We start from the raw sequence: 23,271 nt of genomic DNA on the forward strand, positions 1-23,271 counted from the left end.
ATTTCTCCTTTGAAAGGTTCTGTGAGGAGAGGCGTCGGTAGCGTTACCCACTGTCAGCGGAGCAGACGTGAAGCAAGCGCTCCAGCAGAGGCGGGGCTTAAGTAGCTCCCTCTGCAATATGTATAGTGTGTGCTGTAAATTATCAATGGATCTGGTGGTGGCCATGTTTAGTGTATAAAACCACTGTAAGCACTATGAGAGACTATGGGAGCATATGCTATGAAATGTACAGATGCCATGTTTGCCAGGCTTGTACCCACTTGTGACCTGCTGACTGATGTGTTGTCCCTTGCTTCTCCTGCATGCCTGAATGGGAACTGTGCTCACTTACTGCAATCATGACAGATTATTTCACAGGGAACAAATATTGCTAGTACTATTTCCTTTGTCATCATCAAACACATCAAGAGTCAGTCAATTCCTTTTAACGGCTTGGCCAGGGGCGCATTGGCAACAATGCACCACTACACCACCTCAGGTTCTATCCCTATCAAAACAATTCTGGTCTTCGACACTAACACCCCTTCAATGTCCAGCATAATAATTGCGCCCTATAAATAAACAAATCTGGGTGTATAGGCACTCCTTGGGAAGCTAACTCACTCCCTACGGCATGAACAGAGTAAAACCCACCACCCCTCTAACTTTAAACAAGATGGTCATGTTCAGATTACTGAGCACATCCCGTCCCAACAGGTTGATGGGGGAGGTTTCTGAAAACAGCAAGGGACCTTGCACTGTCTTGCCGCCCCCAACCTTGATGGCCAATTCTTCTGTACAAGGAAACATTTTCACTGCCCCAGAGAAGCCCTGCATGTCCATGATCTCGCCTGATACAGAAAAAGACCCTCTTTAATGCATGATTTGGTGGCGCCTGTGTCCACCATAAAAATAAAAGGTTGGTCGCCCATCTCCGTGCCCACCAAGGGTTCCTCTTCTTGGTCCGCAGTGACAGACATGACTGAGCACGCAAGAATTCTCTGTCTCTAATGTGGGTAGGTGTTTTTATTTTAACATTTCATTATACACAAAGTCACTAATGCCCCGCTGTAAACCTATTTTGGCTCATCCGTCTGGTCTCTTGAACTATTACAATTTGATGTCATTCAATTTAAGTATAGGCATGTAGGGGTTATGGAGTATGCAGAGACACAGAGTCCTTTGTCAATGTTGGGGCCGGCCACCCTGTATAGCGGTAGTCCGTTTTTTGTGTCCATGTTAAGACACGAGTGTACATGGAAAGACGAGTCCGTATTTGGTGTCCGTTGTTTACTTCTGGGTGGAGGCGCGAGCGGGCGTGTAAATACAGCGCCGCGTTTAGTTAGACCCGCGGTGATCGGAGACAGAAGAAGTGGTTCCTGCTTAACACGAAAGGTAATGGGCATTGCCGGGGAGCATTTTAGGGGAACTGTCACGTACTTTCATATCGAGTGATCGATTGTGTGTACATTTTCCATTCTAGCATTGAGATAATGCTGCAAGCACCCTGGGCATACATAAGAGTCATATTATGATACTACTGTGATACTTTGAGGCCGTTGTCGTAGTGGAGACTAGAGGTAATATATTTTTATTGTTGAAAAGGTGATGGCACACAAATGGGGATGTATCACGGTTTTGGCAATATGTGGCTGTCACTGGTAGTAGCTTAGTCTCACTTAAATATAAGGTGTTCTAGTTGGGATACGTGGTGATGTAAATTCCTGCTGTTTAGGATTTAATGATTGTACATGTGTGGTGCTTTGGTTAGTCATTACATGTTCTGTTTGTGTTTATTTTGATGTACAGATTTTGGAACCAGGAGGGTGACTTGGAGCACCCAGCTACTAAAATAAACTTGACTTGAGAAGTTTTACTCTATTCGATTGGATCGAGTCTTTTAGCGCTATTTACTATCACACGTAGAGGTATAGAAGTCTTGTTTTTTTATAGGGCAGGTCTATTTGAGACCTGTTGTCTGAGCCCTTTTGACTTCAATAGGATGGTATCTAAGGGTATTTTGGTTTAGGATAATCTTATGGCTCACTGTCTGAAATATTGGTATTGGTTGTTATCCTTTGTAGGTGATCCCCAATTTTGGATCGATTTGCTCTGTACTAAGGATTGCATGGTGGTGAAAACTGATACAAAAAGGTTCTCTCCCATGAAGAAAGTTCTTTGTTTAATGTATAGTGGATGTCAATTGTCATGTGTCTGTGATTTTCTATGTTGTAATTTTGTGGCATATTTGATCCAATTTATTGGTGTTATACCCTCCATGTGGGTTATAATCCTGGGTGATATGTGTTTTAAAAAGTTGTTTTAACAATGTTTTATTGAATTTGAATATGAAAAATTAAAATGATTTATTCTATAAATTTGCATTACAAACCTAGTCCATTTTGTCAGGACTAATCGGTATGGGTCAATACTAATCATCTTCGCTTAGACAGATGAGTAATTTGATAGACTAAAGGTTGTGCACCGTCTCTCCTTTTGTGTACAAACATGTATTTTAACATTCACATTTCATTCTGGGCTCTAAATGCCTTTGTTGCACAATCCCCCTACCCACCTGCAAAAATCCGCTCTCCTGAGGCGCTGTGGAGCCCAGGGGACAGGGATGGTATTCTTCTTACTGGACATCTGTTATAGATGTCAAGTCAAAAATACCATGCATTCCCCCTTGGCACCCCAGCGCCTTGCATACACACATAACCATGCTGATTGCGTTAGGCCCAGTTGGGTCCAGGGGACAGGGACGGTATATTTTTACTGGACATCTATCATAGATGTCAAATAGAATATGTCATGCCTGCTCCCTGTGCCCCCCAGCACCAATTGCAAGCTGTTTGGCTTTTTACCCATTTTTTATGTATGCTCTACAATGCAAAATTTGTACCCATTATTTAAAAAAAAAATTCATGGGGGTGGGGGAAACCCTGTAGAACCCCCCCCCCCTGATTGGTTCAGGCTCACTCGCTGCGCTCGGTCGCTATAGCATTTTCTGGGGGAAATATTTATGCCCCTCCACTTAAAAAATTCACCAGCCGCCCCTGTCCCTCGTACGGTGTTGGCAAAGGGGCAGGGGGAGCCCAGGGACTGTAGTGGGAGCAGGATGGATGGGAGACATGTGATAGGTGTGGGAGCAGGGTGGGGAGAGCCCAGGGTCTGCGATGGGTTGGGGAGAGCCATAGGACTGGTTAGGAGTGGGATGAGGGAGCCCAGCGACTGCGATGGGAGCAGGTGGGGGAGCCCAGGGACTATACTGGGAGTAGGGTGCGATGATGGCAAGCCATAGTTATTCGCCATTTGTACATACTGTATATTTGGAATTTTAGGGGGGGCGGCCTGCCCAAATTCTGCTCAGGGGGGGGCCCAGGCCAAAAACGTTTAAAGGCCACTGCTCTAGGGGGAAAAGTTTGATACACCTTTTGGAAGGATAACAAAGTTTTAATTCTCAAAATAAATAATACTCGTCAGCAGGAACATTCGTACCCTACTGTCAAAGAGCACACTGATTAGTTCAAAGCAAGCAGGACACTTTAATGGGCAGCAGCATCACTCGTGACACAAACAATGCACAGTAGTCTCTCCTCATTCTCATTGGTGGGCCTTTATATACATATAGTCTGGTCTTTAGTGAAAACAAAGTGATTGGATACACTTGCTTATGTCAATCTTCATCCACGTGGTCCTCGGCCTTCCTGATTTTGAACCCTCAACACAATTGGTTCATTAGCTAAGACAGCTTCTCTCCCCACATATCAACCACGTGATGTGCATCTGGTAATAAAACATGGAGTTCAGTGGATACTCTCGAGGTCAAGAAAGCGCTCTGAAATGCGAGGAGCTACTTTCGATCCCAGACACTCCGGCGTCCTCCCCATCGTTGGCCTAAATGTGTTACTCTCACACTGCGCACCTTACAGTAGAAATCACATGGCCTTCTACTTGTGGTCCCTCCCCCCTTGGCATCTGAGATCGTCCTTCAGGGACAAGCGCAACCCTACCCATGTTTCATTGTTCACATTTCCTTTCAATTTACGTGGGCCTGCAGTGTAAAACAATGAAAGGATGTGTCTTTATTGGTAGAGTGACCTTCTAGTCTACTGCCTGAGATGGGGATGGGAGAGTGCATTAGTGTTGGGGCCTACATCCATCATTCCCTGGTACTGGGTGCTGGCCATTCTGGGCCTAGCTTCCAAGACTGCGGCAGTTCAGCATATTTCACCACTTAGAATTCTGAATGTGTACAAATTCTGCACTAACTACGTGCTTCTGCATTCTATCGTCCCTTGTGTCCACATCTCCCCTTCCCCCCTGCCACCTCACGTTCATATTAACACAAACTCCTACCACCTCATGTTCATATTAACACAAACTCCTAAGTATTGCTATACATCTAAACTGCTGGGTGGGGGGGAAGAGGGGGCAGAGGAGCTGGGCATGCATCCCAACAAGGAGGATTGGCCGGAGTGTGGGGGGGGGGTAAGTCCACTTTAAATGCCCCAATGAGGGCATCTAAGCCCAGCACTACAACATTTGTACAGGGTAATGGGTTTCGGTCCCTCTTGTAGCCATAGTGGCAAAAATTAAGCGACACTGCAAAGCTGAAAAGATAGCACTGAGAAGTTGCAATTTGCATTAAAAAAAACATTCCATACTAATATTGCATGGGGGTTCCCTTTATCTGATATGTGGATCAAAAACACACCAGCCAGCGTACTAGTCTCAAGAACTTCCCAGCCAATGAGCAGTGTTAGTTGCCATGCCACCACCACCTAGCCTGCCAGTACCAGAAGCCTGACAGGTAGACTGTCAAGACTACACTGTTCTTAAAACATTAATAAATGAAAAAACAGTGCTGCATGCCTTAAAATGGGAGTGCATTACATTAACGCATGTTTGTTGAAAAGCTGGGGTCAGATAATGGTCTACGCAGCTTTGCCACAATCCATTACATGATTTTATGGACATATATGATCTTAAGTTGCTGTGTACTGGGAGCAAGTTTTGGTACAAAATGATCGACATTGCCAGTGATGCAAGTGGCCGTTGGATGACCCCCCCCTCCTCCTCCACTCCCCGCATTGCTTAGCTCAGTTTTCCAGCATCAAAAGTAGATGTTTTATTCAAACTGGAATAAAATACTCAGCCGTAGAAGGTATGCTTAACGGGATTCGCTAATCGGGTGTTCGATTAACTTACCTGTGCAACTCTGGTTGGTAAGTGGTGCACATGCTCCTTGTCACAAGCAGGGACGTCATTTCACCAAAATGCCAGGGGTAGCGGAAGTGACACCACACGACCCTTGACCTCTGATGACATCACAGGCAGGGATGCCATTTGACCCCACCCTGAAGCGATGGAATAAGACCTTTTGCCCCTTGACAAAACAAGAAGGGGCATCACATAGCATTGTTCCAAAATACACTACGAAAAATGTGGTTACGATATCACTATAATGTGATATACATGTCATACAATAATGGATCACCATATGTATCATTAAGATCAGTGTATATAGGCCATGTTACCAAATTACTGTGATTGCAAGCAGACGTCCATGGCCAAATGATAATGTGTTATTACATAGCACTTACGCTTAGGCGCTTTAAATAGAATAAAATATACATACAATATCACCCATCCTGTGTTGCTACTCATTTATGGACCTCAGAAGGACGAAAGGCTGAATTGAGGTAGTTAAGACTAATTCAGTGACTAACCCCCTGAAGTGTGCCTGAAATAAACCTTTAATGAGTAGCAATTATTGTATAGAATTACAGAAAGACACATTATTTGGTATTCCTATTCTTTCTTATTTAGGGTCACTGCTGAAAGTGTTAGACTTGTGGAGCCCGTGTTCATTTTACTGTAAGAGGTCTGAACAAGATAGCCAGCCACTCCAGAAGCAAAGAGCTACATGGTGCTGGCCACAGCCCACGAGCTTGCACTAAAAAGAAGAAAGGGAGACCACAGCGGTCGCAGTTGGGACCCTTGCCAACCCCTAAATGACGTCCCTGGTCACAAGTCCGTGCAGAATATATAAATGGTCGGCGACATGATCGGGGTGGCTCACAGCTCTTCTGCTCTCCATGGTTGCTACCAGACTCTTACCCGGTTGATTCATGATCAATAGGTTTTTCAGAACTCCAGATTTTATCAATTATCCTGTGCTGTTTGGAGGCTTTGGCTTCCTCCCCAGATTAGACACTTTCTAGCTGTCATTCTGTTTTACCACTCAAAAGTGCTTCCGCCTACTAGAGGGCCGACCCAGCGGCTCTACCTTGCCATTCCGTTTCTCTTTGTTTGGCTAAAAGAGACAGTAGCGTGGGCACAGGGAATGGCAGTCGTTTTCTTCAAAACAAAATGGAAAAATAAATGCAGGCTTATCTAGACTCTGAACCCACAATTGAAAAGCGCATGGTGTTCCACTACATTTCGATCGGCAGATAAGAGTTTCCCTTTAAACTAAATGAACTGAATGTCAGATGAACAGTTGCAAGCTACTAGGTATAGCAGCCACTTGCTCTTGGCATGAATGCAAGTTCTCCATATGCACAGAGCACACCATTTATTTCTTTCCCTTGCAAGAGTAAATGATCAATTTGCCAATTGTTAGTGAGGCGGGCATGGTTTGTGGCCTGTTGACCTGGAAGGAAAACGAAATGGTCAACAGTGATAGAAGGTTATTGAAAGACATGTTTCCAACCTTACAATGGATGCATACTAAAAATAAAAAGTACACACACACGCCCCCCACTTGATACATGCACAGCAAAACCGCATAGCTGCACTACATTTCAGCTAGCTACATCTGTAACTGCCCTAGCAGCTCATCTAGAAGATTGTTTAATGGATGGAACAGGGGCAACGTGCTGGTCTTGGAAGCAAGGCTCTGCAGACCAACAGAGGTTTGCATCCCAGATCCATGATTAGAAACCAAACTCAGGCACGGAATTAGGCGTGTTATAAAAAACCAATTAAAAGTAAATGAATGCAACAGAAGAAAAAGCAAAAACATGCAATCATGTTCTGGCAAGACCAGCATTGGTGGCATTTTATTGAAATTAGTCCTGCTAGAATATCTGTAAAAGGTAAAAGAGGAATACAATCTGTGTAAAGTTTAAGTCAGTAATAAGTTGACCATAAAAGTACAAGTATGTGGCAACTGATGCCTCTGGGCTGTTGAGACTCTGAAGCCGGATGCTGCATCAAACGTCTCAATAGTCCTTTGAGATTGTGACACGTTTGCCATCGTACTCCGACGTCGTCAGACACTTGAGGAAGAAGTGAGCCAAATCATCCTTGGAGATGACATTTCCACCTCGGGAATCAACAGTAACAGTATATGCTCCTGTTAGAGGCTTGTCTCCTAAGAAAGGGAAATGGGGACACAATAGTGATAGTTAGCAATGTACCATTGTTGTTCATCGTTTTATTGCTCTTTCTAGACTCCAGTACACACTGCACGACTCCACAGTACACCACAAGTTGGCTACTTTGTGGTTCAATAGTTCACTTAGTAGGCACCTTTTCTTTCTCATTAGGACCCAAGGGGGAAACAGTGACCAATCAGGTGGCCAGGAACATGGACATAATTCACCAATAACTGCTGCGTTCCGAGCCACGGCTCCTCTCCTGGGTCTGTCATGTGGTGGTCTCCATCCACACAATATGCACACCCTCCTCTTGTACCTCCGCCCAGTTTCCTCATCTCTCCCACTCCCCCAAGCTCCACTTATCCCTCAGCAACGGCCTTCTTCCCCTACTCCGTCTTCTCTAGAGATGGCTGCCATGAAAATAGTCCAGGGACTTACTCCTTTCACCGATTTCGGCGATGGCCATCTTTGTTTGTACTTTTTAAATGGAATTTGAGCATGTGCATAATTCACAGCCACAATTTCCCTTAAAAATAACTATGAGCACCCTAATGCAAGCCCAGTGCTGCATGTACTGTTAAACAACATATTACCGGCCCTCTCCGCCAATATGCCTTCTTTATCACTATGTTCCATCAGACTCCATTCTAGAGCAGAGACAGATTCTGCTGTGACAACAGGGAGGAAGCATGCATGACTACATCACAGAACACTGGAAATACAATATTCCTTTTGCCCATAAGGTATATCAGTGCCTGTCCCTCTTCTCCCTCCCTGTTCTGGTACCTCAATTAATGCCATATCCAATTCTCATTCAGGGCCCCAGTTGCTAGGCTGTTTGACAATGTCAGTCACTGCCATACACTGGCCACTAGATATCAGTGCAGGTCTATTTGCTCTCCACCAGGTGTCATCCTGTAATCTGAACCTTCACTAGCCATTGTTAAATTGGGTTCCTAGCCAAGCATGACACTGACACCAGTGTAGGAACAGGAAACCTCTTTACTGAGTTCCAGCTATGGTGTGTCTTGTCTTTCCCTGCACCCTGCCCTGTATGCATGGAATGCTAGGAGTGACTGGCATGTAATGCTGTGTGTGAGAATGGTATGTTCTGAATGGGTCTGCGAATGTGCAGTTGAGAAGATGGGTTGGCTGAGAGGATGCTGGTGGATGTTCTGTCCTAGTAACTTACCTGATGTGGCCTAAATGTATTCCTGTACCCTGGATCCAGGGCTGGAGCTTAGTAAAGATGGTTCCTGTTCCTACACTGGCGTCAGTGTCGTACTTTGCCAGGAACCCAACTTAACATCACACCTGTCCTGTATTCAGCAAACTCACACATTTCTTAAAAAATAATGGGTTTGTTTATGAAATACCGGTAGACCACATCTATCTTGATAGGAGTCCTTACTCACAAAGTCAAAATATTTTGTACAAAGTGTTTTTAATTGCTGATTTTACTTTTTTGTTTTTCTTCTCAGTTTCTTTTTTTTTGTCTTTAATACATAAGAGATATGGAAGTTTTACCATCTTCCCGGTGTTGACTTGATAAAATTGAAACTAGTGTCAATCCTTACATATGGGACAGAGGCCTCCTTATGTTTTCCATGGCAAATTTGGGCTGGATAAGAGGACATTTTTTGGAGGAGAGTTTGACACATCCCTAAAGGAGTCCCAATAGCTATCATAAGACATGAACTTGGGTTAATATCAATGTATGCAGTAGTGATATGAAAGTCTTTCTTTGTTTCGAAAATGTATAATGGCTAACCCTGAACTCCCGTTTGAGCTATTGAAAAAAGGTGGCGTGTAAGGGAAGCCTCTGGCCAACAGACCATTGGAAATGTAAATGTATGGACATCTTAGCTAATTCGGAAACCACAATAGAGGTGTTGGAGATGAATACAGGTGCAGTAAAACAGAAGCTTTGTCACCTGGATTGGATAGAAACCCAACAGACAGAAAAAAATACAAGCTGTTCTCACTTTTAAATAATGAAGTAAGAGCTTGTAATGTGCTACCGACATATCCAATTAAATTTCCTAGCTCACATTACCGTTATCAATTTATGAGGTTCCAAATTAATTTATATCCAACTGGGGAAGTTCAAACTGCTCGAAAACAAGTGGAAGCAGTCTCCTGTTGTAGGTTCTGTTATAAAAGGGGAAGGATAGGTTGGCGACATTAAAGCACATCTTGTTGCATTGGCCAGGTTTGATGGTTATGAGAACAATTTATTTGGGAATATTCATTGTTGAGGAGTTCTCTTAATGCAGAGGAATGGTGGTTATATCAGTGACAATTTTTCGATGATTTTCGCTTTGATAACATTTTTAAATGAAGCTTTTATGAAGTTGAGCAATGGAGAAAATTTTTAAAGGTTGGAAATATTGATAATTTGGGATAAAAACATGTGAACTATTTATTAACAGTGTTATAATGGAAATATGAATGAGATTGAATAATAAAAATTGTTTGTATGCATCTGTGATGGAAAAGGTGAAAGGTTTGTAATAAACCCAGCATCATAAATAAATATAAACTATTTTTTGTCATTTTACATGATGTGTAATACTGTTTTTCCTTTTTTTTTTTTTTCTCCTTTTCACGTCTGGTTTTACTTTCTTTTTAATTTGTGAAAAGTTACATTTTTGAATTGTACCCAAGGGTGTAATGATGCTGTTGAACTAGTAATCCTAAGGTTTCCAGGTATTTCATAAATCTTTCCTTTACAAGTTTTTTTTTAATTGATGTTCCCGACTTCAAGGTTACGCGCACAGGCCTAGAATCACCAGATTTCGCCATTGGCTTGTTTACGTGAGCTGGGATTGTATCTGCTCTCCTCCAGCATAATATCAGCCTGAAGTGCGGGACTGGAAATGGTGGCCACTTGTAATACCAGGCACTGAGCTACCTTGCCGTCCAAGCAGCTGACTGCTTTTGGCTCTCCTCCTTCCTAGTTTACTTTTGAATAAAAAGACTTTCTTGCTGTTATTCATCCCTGGACGCACGGGTTGGTTGGACCTTGTGAAATGTTCTTAGGAATATCCCCACACTGTACTAGCATCAGCAGAGACACAGTCGATCTTCTTTACCGTGTGCTGGACAGAACCTCTTCCACCGCTCACTATTCCATTGCACCTGGGCACCTCGTATGGTCTCTGCCAACACCATTTAATGACCCCTCCTCCCACCGCCCCCAGAACGTAAATATACCCTTCCCATATTATATATATATATATTTCTGAGGCTTGTGGAATCTGCTTAGATCACATGCTGTGCATAGGCCGACATCTAGTGGAAGCTGCGGAGTATTACAGTTTGTTTTTCGAAACTCGAAAATGGGCGTCGACACAGGGCGTGCCAGTAATACTATCCCTAGTGTGACGTCCACTGTACCCAAGATCCCTCACGCGTCTAGGATCCTCAGATTGATTTTTTCCGCCATACTGGTCGGAATCATTTTGCAGAGTCCCCTGGCCTTAGCCATACTTTTGCTAAAATTTAAAATAATATTCTATTGACATCCTTCCCCACCCCAACGTCGAACTTCGACACTAGACGCCGGCTGGAGAAGAAATCGACCGTCGGCTGCTGCACGACGGATTTGGGCCTCGGCCCGGGCCTGGTAGGCCGCTGGCCTCGGCCCTGCAAGTAGGGAGAGTGGGGGGTGGTACATACTCTACACTCTTGGTATATAGGTACACCTTATACATTTCCTACACTTAACAGCCCGCTGCCTCAAGGTGCGTATGGAGGGTACCCCTTTTCAATTCTGCCCCAAGTGCAATCGCAAATACCCTTGGGTCGACAGGCACGCCACGTGCAATCTCTGTTTGCCGAGGGACCACCCCGAAGCGAACTGCAGAGCGTGTAGTAGGTTTAAACCTAAAACACTTAAGGACCGTTCGACGAAGCGTTGGGCCCACCACGCCAGGCAGGCGGCCATGGCAGTGGAGGGCACCTTCAGCGATGGCAGCGACGCCGTACTTTCGGACGGCGAGGGCATTACGGCGTCGAAAGACAGCCGAGCGCAGGTCCCCGACCTCGGAAGGTCGTCCGGCAGGGCGGCTATGGGGAAGACCCCCGGCGACACAAGCGCTTCACATACTACACACACTAAACACACTAAGTCCAACCGAGACTCGACGACATCGAGTTCTCGGAAAGAGGCACAGACAGAACGGTCCGATTCGGTGTCCTCTGGGCGCTCTCGATCAAGATTGCCACATGACTCCAGGCAATCATCCACTCTTGCCAAGAGTGCCTCGCTCCCTAGGCTAACAGAAGTTCGATCGTCGGAAGACGAAGACGACTTCCACCCCCAGGCCACACTCCAGGAGTCGGAGCCCGCAATTAAAGCCAGCGAGGCCCCACGCTCGAAGGACAGGGACACCTCTCCCGATCCTCGACGCCAGGCGTCGAGCAACTAAGGGACAGGGAAAACATTTTTCTACGCACGGGAAGGGGGGGAAAACAGCAGAAGAAACTACCTGTACATTCTTCCACACCTGTGAAACACTCCACCCCCCCTAAACAGACAGACAAGCCCAGGTCTGCTGATAGGTCCACAACCAGCAAAGCTCCTCAAGATAAATCCCATAGACTTGCTGAGAGAGTCATTCCCAGTTCCAAAAAATGGTCCAGTGAAGACATAGATAGGGTCATGTCAAGAATGTCTTCTTTGGCTGATTTTTATGATAAAAATCCAGAACATTTCCTCTCGTATGATCCACAAGGGGCCACACCCTCAGGCTCTACTGATCCCATCCCCCCCCCCCGAGTAAAAAGGCCCGGTTTGAAACTCTGATGAGGTCAGAACCCTTTGAGGTACAACCTTACGGTAGACCATACTCACGGTATCAGGGAGAGGCTTCCTTTTGTGAAGACCAAGAATTTGGTATGATAGAAGAGCAAACCGGGACGGGCTACTATGGGGATGATTAGGACCAGGAAGAAGAAGAGGATGACCCGGAGACATACAGAGTAGATTCCCCGGTAGAGAACGAAGCCCCGGTTACCGACTCCCCGGTCGATAACCAACCCCTCCTAAATGAGGTTCTCGCTCACGCAGCAGAACATTTCCACATTGACACCCACGGTGTACAGGAGGAAAGGGACTTCGAAGAAGAGTTAGTGGGAGAAAGGAGGCCTGTTACCCAGACCATCCCTATCCTTAAATCCATTCAGCGGAGAATAGATCTGTCCCTGGTGAACCCAAACCTCACCAGAGCAGTCAATCCCAGGGTTGAAAAACTTTTCAGGGTGGCACAGTCTGACCCTCTCTATATAAGAGGACATCTGAAGCCAGACTCCCTAGTTGTCACCAACACTCGTAAGAGGGCTGGGACACCCTTGTCTTCGTCAGAAGCTCCTCCAGACAAGGAGAGCAAAAAACTATACGGTTTCCGCAGGAAGGTAGCCTCAACGTCCGCCTATCAAGCAAGGATTGCTAACTCCACCACCCTGTTGGCCAGCTACAACTGCCATCAGTGGGAAGAAGTCGTGGCACTCATAGCCTCTGCTCCTGAACCGTTAAAGGGCCAATTAGCTCGGATTTCCGCAGAGGGTAGAGCCGTGTCTGGTTGCATTTTGAAAGCAACCTTCGACGCCGCGGACAACGCAGGCAGATTGATAGCGGAGGGCACTGTTATCAAGAGACATGCGTGGTTACGGCAGTCTGGTTTTAAAGCAGAAACCCAGGCATCATTGTTGGACAAACCGGTGGAAACCGATCTGTTTGGTAAGGCGGTCGAAGACGCACTGAAAAATGCCAAGGACGAATACGAGACACTCAAATCCCTTGGCCAGTTAACCAATAAATCCCCTAACCAGAGAGGGAATAGTAATTTTTGTCGCCCACACGGCCAACATTCCCAAAGAGGATCTAACTATTCCCAGGGGCAGGGTACACCGTGGAACAACAACCAACAGTCTACCCAGGGTTATGGCAGAGGTAATAGAAGAGGTTGTGGTAAAGGCAGAGGCAGCCCCAGCAAGGGAGGCGGCACGCCTCCACCAAAGCAGTGACGCTCAGTTCAGGGTCCCTTCTCACGCAACCCCAGTAGGGGGACGCATTTCAAACTTCACCCAGGCTTGGGAAGGGATCACATCAGACAGATGGGTTCTGTCAACAGTATCCACAGGATATTGTATAGAGCTACTGCAGCGTCCCCGGAACCATCCTCCACGACAAAGAGTACACTCCTTAGAACATCAGAAGATTCTCCTCGAGGAGATCGCCATTCTTCTACAAAAGGACGTGATAGAACTCGTCCCGGGACACCAGGTAAACAAGGGTATTTATTCAACTTACTTCCTTGTGCCAAAGAAATACTTGACAATGCGCCCAGTATTGGACTTACGGCCTGCCAACAAGTATGTCAAGCCCCAAAAATTTCGTATGACCACGCTACAAGAGGTAATCCCCCTTCTTAAAAAGGGGGATTACATGGCAACCTTGGATATGAAAGATGCTTATTTTCATATTTCCATGTTCCCAGCGCACAGAAAGTACTTGAGCTTCAAGGTGGACAGTCGCCACTACCAATTCAAGGTACTGCCCTTCGGGATAGCTTCAGCACCAAGGGTATTCACCAAGGTACTGGCGGTGGCGACTGCACACCTACGCAGGGAGGCAATCCCAGTCTACCCTTACCTGGACGACTGGCTCATAACGGGGGAAACCCCAGGAATTTCCAGGACAAACATTCAAAGGACTATCGACCTCCTCCACGAGTTAGGCTTCTCAATCAACGAGAAGAAGTCAAGCCTGGTGCCAAGCACCTCAAAACAATTCCTAGGAGCAATCCTGGATACCCAGGAGGGGTTGACCTTTCCTTCAGAAGAAAGAATTCGGAATATACTACTGCAAATTCCGCATTATCAGTCCGGTCAACAAATAACGGTACGCAAAGCAATGTGTTTACTGGGCATGATGGCGTCATGTATTTACCTGGTCCCCCACGCGCGCCTGCGCATGCGTCCCATGCAGGAATGGTTGGCGAAACAGTGGTCTCAGGCAAGTGGTCAGTGGGACGATCTAGTGGTCGTTTCGCCAACACTGGTACAAAGCCTTCACTGGTGGACAAGAGAAAATCTTGCACAGGGGAAACCCTTTTACGATCCCGAAGTACAGGCAGTAGTCACTACAGATGCATGTCTGACGGGGTGGGGAGCTCACCATCTCCACCACTCAGCTCAGGGTCTCTGGTCTCACTCAGTGGCCAAGAGCCACATCAACCTGCTAGAGCTTCTGGGGCAGTATTCAGAGCGCTTCAGGCGTTCGAGCCCCACCTACTAAACCTGTCAGTGCAAATCCGGACCGACAGCACTACAGCCATGTTCTACCTGAACAAGCAAGGAGGGACCCGCTCGCCAAATCTGTCCAAGCTTGCCCAGAAAATCTGGATATGGGCACTCAGACGGAACATCTTCCTGTCATCACAACATGTTCCAGGGGAGCCCAATTCCCTAGCGGATGCTCTGAGCAGAGACTCCCTCCCAGAGGAACACCAATGGGTTCTTCACAGAGAGGTCGTAGAAGATATCTTCTCTCAGTGGGTTTTCCCCACTATAGACCTATTCGCCACAAGCGAAAACAGACAATGCCCAGGATTTGCATCCAGGTTCCCCCAACCAGACTCCCAGGGGAACGCCCTGTGGATGAACTGGTCAGGGATGTTTGCGTACGCTTTTCCACCAACTCCTCTCATCAGGAAAGTGGTGAACAAGATGAACAGGGAATCGATGACGCTCGTCCTAGTTGCTCCCATGTGGGCAAGACAACCGTGGTTCCCACACCTACGCAGGATGGCGGTGTGCGAGCCCATCAAACTTCCAGCCTGGTACAACCTACTGTCCCAGCAACAAGGTCAAACAGTGCACCAGCAGCATGGCTCCTGAGGTCATAGAGTTTGGACACCTCAATTTGCCACAGAGGTGTATGGACATCCTAAAGGAATCTAGGAAACCAAACACAAGGCACTGTTACTTTGACAAATGGAAGAGGTTCATTATCTGGTGCCAGAGTAGACAAATCAACCCAGTTGATTGCACTCCTTCCACTATTGTTACATACATGCTCCACCCGCTAGATGCAGGATTGGTTTTTAACTCACTGAAAGTACACCTGGCAGCCCTCTCGGCTTACACCACTTCCCATAGCAAGGTTTCGTGGTGGAAAGTACCAGTAGTTAAAGCCTTCATGGAAGGAGTAAAGAGACTTCACCCTCCTATTTCAAACCCACCACCAGGGTGGGACCTTAATGTGGTGCTAGCCAAGCTCATGGGCCCCCCTTTCGAACCCATGCATAAGAGCAGTCTCAAACACCTGACTTATAAAACGGCCTTCTTAGTAGCTATTACTTCTATAAGAAGGGTCAGTGAAATTCAGGCTCTGTCAGTGCAGGATCCCTTCTTTACTATCCATAAAGACAAACTGGTTTTACGCACACACCCTAGGTTCTCACCTAAATTTATTTCAAAATTCCATGTAAACCAGTCCATCGAGCTTCCGGCTTTCTTCCAGAACCCGCAAAGCTCGGCTGAGGTGAAACTACACACCCTAGATGTGCGTAGGGCGGTCCTCTACTATGTAAATAAAACCAGGTCTGATCAACTGTTTGTCTCCGTAGCTACAGGCAGAGAGGGGGAATCGCGTCTCTAAAGGTGCCATCTCGAAGTGGATTATTAACTGTATCCAGCTGTGTTACTCACTCTCTGGAAAAAACTCTACTAGAGGCATTGGGGCCACTCTGGCTTTCATTGCAAATGTACCCCTTGACACCATTTGCAAAGCAGCTACTTGGAGCTCTATTCACACTTTTACTCAGCATTACTGCATTGACACCCATTCCAAGGCAGATACACAAGTGGGACAAGCGGTTCTAAGACACTTATTTGCTCATGACCCTTCTCACATCCCACCTCCTTCTTCTGGTACTGCTCGCTAATCTATGCACAGCATGTTATTCCACAAGCCTCAGAAGGGATACATTACTCACCGGAATCGTATTTCTGATGCATATATCTGCTTAGATTCACATGCGACCCACCCTTCCTCCCCTCCGAGAGAAGGCGCATGATTGCTTGTAGTCTTACCTTTCTGTCTATCTGCTTGGATTATCTGTACTCCCGCTACTCCTCATGCTACCTCATGTCAGAAAAAATACAATCTGAGGATCCTAGACGCGTGAGGGATCTTGGGTGCAGTGGACGTCACACTAGGGATAGTATTACTGGCACGCCCTGTGTCGACGCCCATTTTCGAGTTTCGAAAAACAAACTAATACTCTGCAGCTTCCACTAGATGTCGGGCTATGCACAGCATGTGAATCTAAGCAGATACAAGCATCAGAAATACGATTACGGTGAGTAATGTATCCCATATATTTTGATGAATTTTTAACCTGCTTTTGACAGAATGAACTGCATCCAAGCACAGATGGTACTCGCATAAAACTTACCCACACCAAGGTCAACAGTACTAATGACGAGACACACAGGAGAGGACCAGTTAACTAAACAAATGTGTCTTGAAGGCCTTCCGGAACCGAGCAAATAGAGTAAAATTACAAATGTTGCAGTGCATCATTGCATCGGATAGAAACAGGTTTTTGAAATACTTGGACGCTTCTAGGTGCGACCTTAAAATTGGAAATCCACAAGTACATAGACTCGTCTTTAGACAGTTCTCTGCCACACACTGATTCGTCTCCTTTCAGTCCTAGAGCGCCAGTCACCCTTGAATTTCCTCGAACCACTAACATACCCAATAGATTGCATCACCACGTTTCCTTTTGCTGTTTTTTTCTTCTGCTTGGGCCTTGGTTCTTTTAAGTGCCTTCCTTGCATTCCACACTGGCCCAGATTCTGGGAATACACTCCCCCTGTCCGTTCACTAGTGGGAATCCGTGAAGAAACCCATCTTTCTAACCCTGTGAGCACCAGACTCCACGTTCTCTTAGAAATGCACTGAAATTCCCTCCCTTTAGCTTGGTCCATATGGCACCCACATGTGCTACTGCTACACCAGACATGAAGGTAAACCACCTGCAAAAGTACTTCTCTGCAATTTCTAATGCCAGATAAAACCACAAATGCCCGTCTACATCCAGCATACACCCAGGGCAGTGCCCATTTTAACAAAAGTGAATACGTGCCCCTTTCCTTTCGTGAGGTGCTAGTCCAGTTCTGATTTTTCCTTTGCATTATGGGACTTGTGGCCATATATTTTATCCCCATTATAAATTCAGGCCTGCACGCACCGTAATGCAAGGAAAAGAAACGGAATCGTCTCACTTGCTGCTATAGTCTTTAAGTAACTGTACTCCAGAACCTGGGGTTAAATATGCACACCAATATAAATTATCCGAGTACCTTTTTTTATTTTGATCATTCTGTGAAATGCCTCGAATATGGCTTTTTTACTGCCCTTTCTATCCAGTCTCACAAACCCTAATTTACCCTTCACCCCCGCTCTCCCCACCCCGCGCAAGTATAGGGGCCCTAATGAATTTGGATTTCGGATCAGCAGTTTTGAGCAATTTTTCATGAAACATTTTTCAGAAATCCTTCCAAGCTCACTCCAACATTCCTAGAGTCCTGAATGTAGTTCTATGTGGCTAGCTAGTTATAAGTGCGTTTAGGCAGAAACAGAATATAAGCACTGTCAGGTATATATAGTTTGTCATATATCTTGCCTGCCCTTTACATTGCACAGTACTTTGCTTTCTGGTTAGTTTGGGCTGTTGGGTGTCACTTGCAACACCTATAAGCCTAAACTGACATGCTAACCTATATGGCCATTCCCACACAGTCACTGCCCCTCCCTACCCAAAACACATCCTCCTGGGATCTCTTTGAGCTAACTTTATCAAGCCCTACCACCATCAAACTTTGCACTCAAAGTGCTTGCCAGTGTTTTTTTCAAAGCAGTCTTCTGAGAGTTGACGTAATTGGAGATGTAAACCTGCTACTGGTGTAATAAAAACATGTGTTAATCAGGACTGCCTTCAGGCAGTCTATAAGCACTCTCGTGTCCTTCACTGAAGTCCCGTTAAAAACAAGCATTGGTAAAGCCAACAGTTTTGGCTTGTGTATACGTATTATGTATTTGCCAGGCACTGCTATTAGATGCCTAGGTACTCGCACCATTTTGCACCTGCTACCATCAATGACCATTTAATGCCACAGAGACAGTGCCTGGCAAGTGCCTTTCCCATACCTACACTAAGGCCAAAACTTTTGGCACTGCCAATGCTTGTTTACTAATGCAGTCTGTATAAGTCTACCTTCCTGGGTCTGTCCCAGGCTTTTGTTGATGACTGCACGGTCCTTGCCTCCATTACCTATGCTGAGAGTTTGTCTTATGCACTCACTACCTTCTATAAAAAATAAATTCAAAGGGCGTGCGCGTGCCTGTATTATGTGGCGATGTGTGGTCCCATGTGCCACCCTAACTAAGGAGTCTTCTTTCCAGGATAGCAAATGGGCTCAGAGTGTAAGATGAGCTACTGGGCGAGGCATGGGCTACCACACCCCACTGCCAGCGGCCACCCCATTATTCACTTACTTTAAGTTAGAGGGTCATATTGGCAGCAACACCAAATCCAGCCTCTGCGGTGGCATTAAAACAGTTCGAATGAAGGCTGAAGAAGTACGCCAACCATGGCGTTCATACACCCACTGCTCTCTGGTTCTGTTCAGTGGGCAGTGTTTTTCTGTCCATAATACTAACGCTTATGCCATTAACACTATTTACGGCCCTGGGTCCATGTTTTGGTGAATAAAGATATGGATACTAGGATGAAATCATCTACAATACAAGTTTGCATGCTAGGATAGAATCCATAAAATAATGTAGCTATTCTTTTAGATCTACATTGGAGCCAAGAATCCCTTGAAGAGCAGCCTGCGGAAGACCCGAAGACAAATCCTAAGTGGACAAGCATCTCTACCTGTGTCCAGCCCGGTGAAGCTCGGTTGGATTTCGGAGACCCTGACCGTTGCTTCAGCTCCCGGACTAGTGTGACCAACTAGCCTCAACACCTTTACTAGGATCCAACCCTTCAGAGCTTTTGGTAGTGTTGACCAGCTCTCTTGCGGTCTACCTCGCCAGAACAGTTACAATTCCGAATTGAAGTCCTGAAACTTGGTACTCTCCAGCTTGTTCCTTAAGTTGCCCTTTCCCCCCAAATATCAGCTTCCCACCTTCAAGGGAACCAGTCCTGGAGCAGCTGCTGTGACCGCGACTGGATGACCCCTGTTGCCTGCAAACAGTACCAGTCACTGGAACTCGTTGCCCTCCATCTAGTGAAATGCCCTAAGGTGATCTGCATTGTTGGGATTCTGCATTTCTTCACCATAAGTGGTTGCATCTTGATCTTGGGAGGGTGGCTCAAGGGTAACATGCGCGCCTTGGAAGCAAGACGACGCAGAGCAACACTGGTTTGTTCCTCGGGTCCGCGTTTAGAAACTTCTGGGTATTAAGCATGTAACCAATAACCAATTACAATAATAATTCCACTCCAACTGGAAGACACCTCAAACCTGCAACGCCTGGGCACCTCTCACTGGAACAAACAACGGAAGTTCAAGCCCCCTAGCGACCTGCAGATGATCTGGGAAAATCTGAGTCAGGGGGATAGTAAACATCATTGCCCCTACCCCCCAACTTCCCCTGTTTCGCCATAGGATAACATTCAGAACAAGTCCCTTTGTCTACGGTCTCCCCCCGCACTCACCTTTGGTCATCGAACCTGGATCGGGTGCCCTGCCCCTGGGTTAGCCTTGGGCCTGGAAGAGAGGAGAACCCTTACCTTTCCTTTGGTAAATTGTTGAATACCTTTGAAATAGTTTGACACTAATCACCACCACAAGCCCATTGAATCCTTCCTACAGAGTACTCATACCCGTGAGAAACATTGTGTGACTTTTGGGCACAAGGCTCCATTCATCTTCAGGTTTGGACTTCTCAAGTTAGGATATTGTTCTTGTGATTTGTTCCCATCATTTACTGCATCTCACTTACTTACTCGATCTATATTTGAAACTACGCTGATTGTATATATTTGTATTAGAGAATATTGTGTGATAATACTACCCTGTAATATTTATTTTCCAGCGTGTTCATAAGGCCATCAATAAAACTATTTTTATAACCGACTGTCTAGCTCCCTGTTCATCATAACTAGAGTGGCCTCCTAATTCTGTCCACCGGGCCCGTTTCTAGAAATCTATGAACACACTGCTAATGTTAAATATCTAGCAAATGTATGTTTCTGTGCTACTTTTCTCTGAAACCAATACTGGTTTCGGATATGGGCGAAAATAAAATAAACGGTTTTAAAATATTGATTATGAAAATGAATGGTAAGGGAAGTATTAGACCACTGGCCGATAAGTGGCAGGGCCTCCTCCACCAGTATGAAAATAAAACTAAGTTAAACATAACGCTACTGTGATGAATCAACTGCCAGGGTTTCTAAACCATCAATCAGCCCCACACCTCTAATACACCAGAAGGGTTCCGAACAGATTGGAATAATAAGCAAATTATAAACCTCTTTGTCCAAGAAAGGTTGTGGTTCGTTTTAACAGCAAAATTACAATTATTACCCAATGATAAAAGGAGTGTCCACTCAAGGTTGTATTTAAAGAGCCAAGGGGAGAGGGTAGAACCCTTGGGGACATAACTGGTGGAGAAGGAGGTAGGAGAGGAGAAGGAGCCCAGGATAACTTGGGAAGAGCAGTCAGTTAGTCGAACTGAGGTTTCATAAGGCCTGCTAGAACCAAGTTCAAACTCCACACCGGAGGTAATGTCTTCTTTGGGGGGAAAAGAGCGGAATAGCCCTTCAAGAAAATGCTTGAGCAGCCTGTCACTGAACATCAGCGGTTTCCCTCTCTTTCTAGTAAATCTGGAAATATCTGCGAGGGGCACCTTTATTGAGGAAAATACAAGACCCTCTTGCTAGCTTCAGGGAGGTATGGGAGAACCTGGTGTGGCTGTATTGCCAACGGTTCCAGGTTGGATTGTTGTGAGCACCAGGTACAAAATCTTTACCATTTTTGATTGTACGAGTTATTTGTGGAAGGGGCTCTCGCCGCTGCTAGTATGCATCAACATTACTTGTTGTTAGGTGTCCAAACCTGTAATCAGGAGCCATGCGGTTAGCTTGAGCGAAAGTTGGTTGTGATGCAGAATTGCAGTGCCGCTTTGCGGTAGGACGCCAGCTTGTGCTTCTAGCAGGATCGGGCTGACCGCTGACAGTTGAAGGAGGTCCGACAACCAAGTTTGTCGGGGCCACCAAGATGATCTTGCAGGGGTACCTCGGGATCATTTGGACTGTTCTCCTGATCAGCGGTATGGGAAGGAACGCATAAGAAAATGTGCTGGTCCATCGGAAGGAGAACATGTCCCCTTTCAAGTCCCAATGTGGAAGTCTGCTTGAACATTTGTTGCACGTTTGTCGCTGTGGTGAAGAGGTCCAATGGAGGACGTCGCCATGTTGCGAAGAGCCTGCTGATTTGGCAGCTGTGAAGTTCTCGCTATTGGGACTGTGCCGTGGCCCTGCTGAGGCTGACTGCTTACGGACTGTGTACTCCTGGCAGGTGAAACGCCCACAGTGCGATGTTGCGAATGAGCCAGTGCCAGATGGTCTGCGTTTCCTGCGATAAGGTGCTTGACCTGGTTCCTCCCTGCTAGTGGAGGTAGTACATTGTGGTGGTATCGTCAGGAAGGTCCCACACCACCCAGTTTCGAATTAGCAAGTGAAAAGATTTCAGGGCCCAGTGGACTGCCCTCAGCTCTAGGATGTTGATGTGTAGAGATGTTTCGCTTGGCGTTCAAAGGCCTTCGACTTGGTGCTTCCCCAGGTGAGCTGAACTGATGGCTTGGTTCGAGTAGAGGGACCCCGACTTATGTTGCTGTCCACGGCCCACCATTGGAGTGAGTGCAAGAGAGCTGGAGTGATGGTGACTTTGTCCTCCCATGATCCTTGGGTTTGCGACCACCTGGCCGCTAGGAACTGTTGTACTCGTTGCAAGTGTAGCCTGCAATGGGGCATCAGGGGTATATAAGATGACATGGTCCCGAGTAGTGCCATGTATTTGCGCACAGACGTCTGTTTGTGTGGGGGTGAAGGAGCAGGCCAAGGTTTTTAATGTGCAAATCCTGTTGGCGGATGCTTGACTAGGCTTTGTGCCGTGGAGAATTGTGCTCCCAGGAATACCAAGGCTTTGGATGGCGTGGTGCAGGACATTTTGTAGTGGATCCCAAATCCTAGAAGTGTCTCCATTTGCGCTAGAGAAGAGAGACTACCCCCTCCTGGAACGTTGAGGCCCTGAGCAACCATTCGTCTAAAAATGGGTAGACATGGTGCCCTCGTCTTTGCAGGTAGGCCGCTATTGGAGCATTTGGTTAAAGTCCTTGAGGTGGATTTTAGGCCATAGGGAAGAACTCCAAATTGGTAATGTTGTTCGCCGACCTTGAACCCGAGGTATTGTCTGTGTCGGATTGGGATGTGCAAGTAAGCATATTTTAATCTAAAGCTGCCCGGTGTTCTTTCTTGCGGTTGTACCACCTTTATAACATATCCTGTAGCATGATAATTTTGAATATTTGTTTTTTATAATGTTTTCTGAAGTCTAGGATGGGATGCCATTTTCCATCTGGTTTCTTTATCACAAAAAAAAAAAACCTCGAGTATACACCTTTTCCTACCAAATGGTGAGGTACCCTTTCGATTGCTTTTTTTGGCAAGCATCTGATGCACCTCGCGCTGAAGGACCTACAGGTGCGCCACTGTTTTGGAAGGTATGGGTTTTTGTTTGCGCTTGAACTGTAACAGGTGGCTGTGTTGGATGATAACTAGTATCCATCTGTCTTTGGTTGTTTGCCACT

General features: G+C 46.1%; 1 protein-coding gene across 1 annotated transcript in view; it reads right to left on the bottom strand.

Annotated features, from left to right (window-relative positions):
* Positions 1–7,018: 7,018 nt before the first annotated feature.
* BLVRB (biliverdin reductase B) overlaps positions 7,019–23,271 on the bottom strand; it is a 203,341-nt gene continuing 187,088 nt past the window's right edge. Inside the window, exon 5 of the mRNA XM_069644493.1 lies at positions 7,019–7,360. Within this exon, the coding sequence (XP_069500594.1) occupies positions 7,209–7,360 (152 nt within the window). The 3' untranslated portion in view covers positions 7,019–7,208. The remainder of the gene's footprint in view (positions 7,361–23,271) is intronic.

The sequence above is a fragment of the Ambystoma mexicanum genome, chromosome 2p (genome assembly GCF_040938575.1).
Source record: "Ambystoma mexicanum isolate Mex_15411 chromosome 2p, UKY_AmexF1_1, whole genome shotgun sequence".
In the NCBI taxonomy this organism is placed as follows: domain Eukaryota; kingdom Metazoa; phylum Chordata; class Amphibia; order Caudata; family Ambystomatidae; genus Ambystoma; species Ambystoma mexicanum.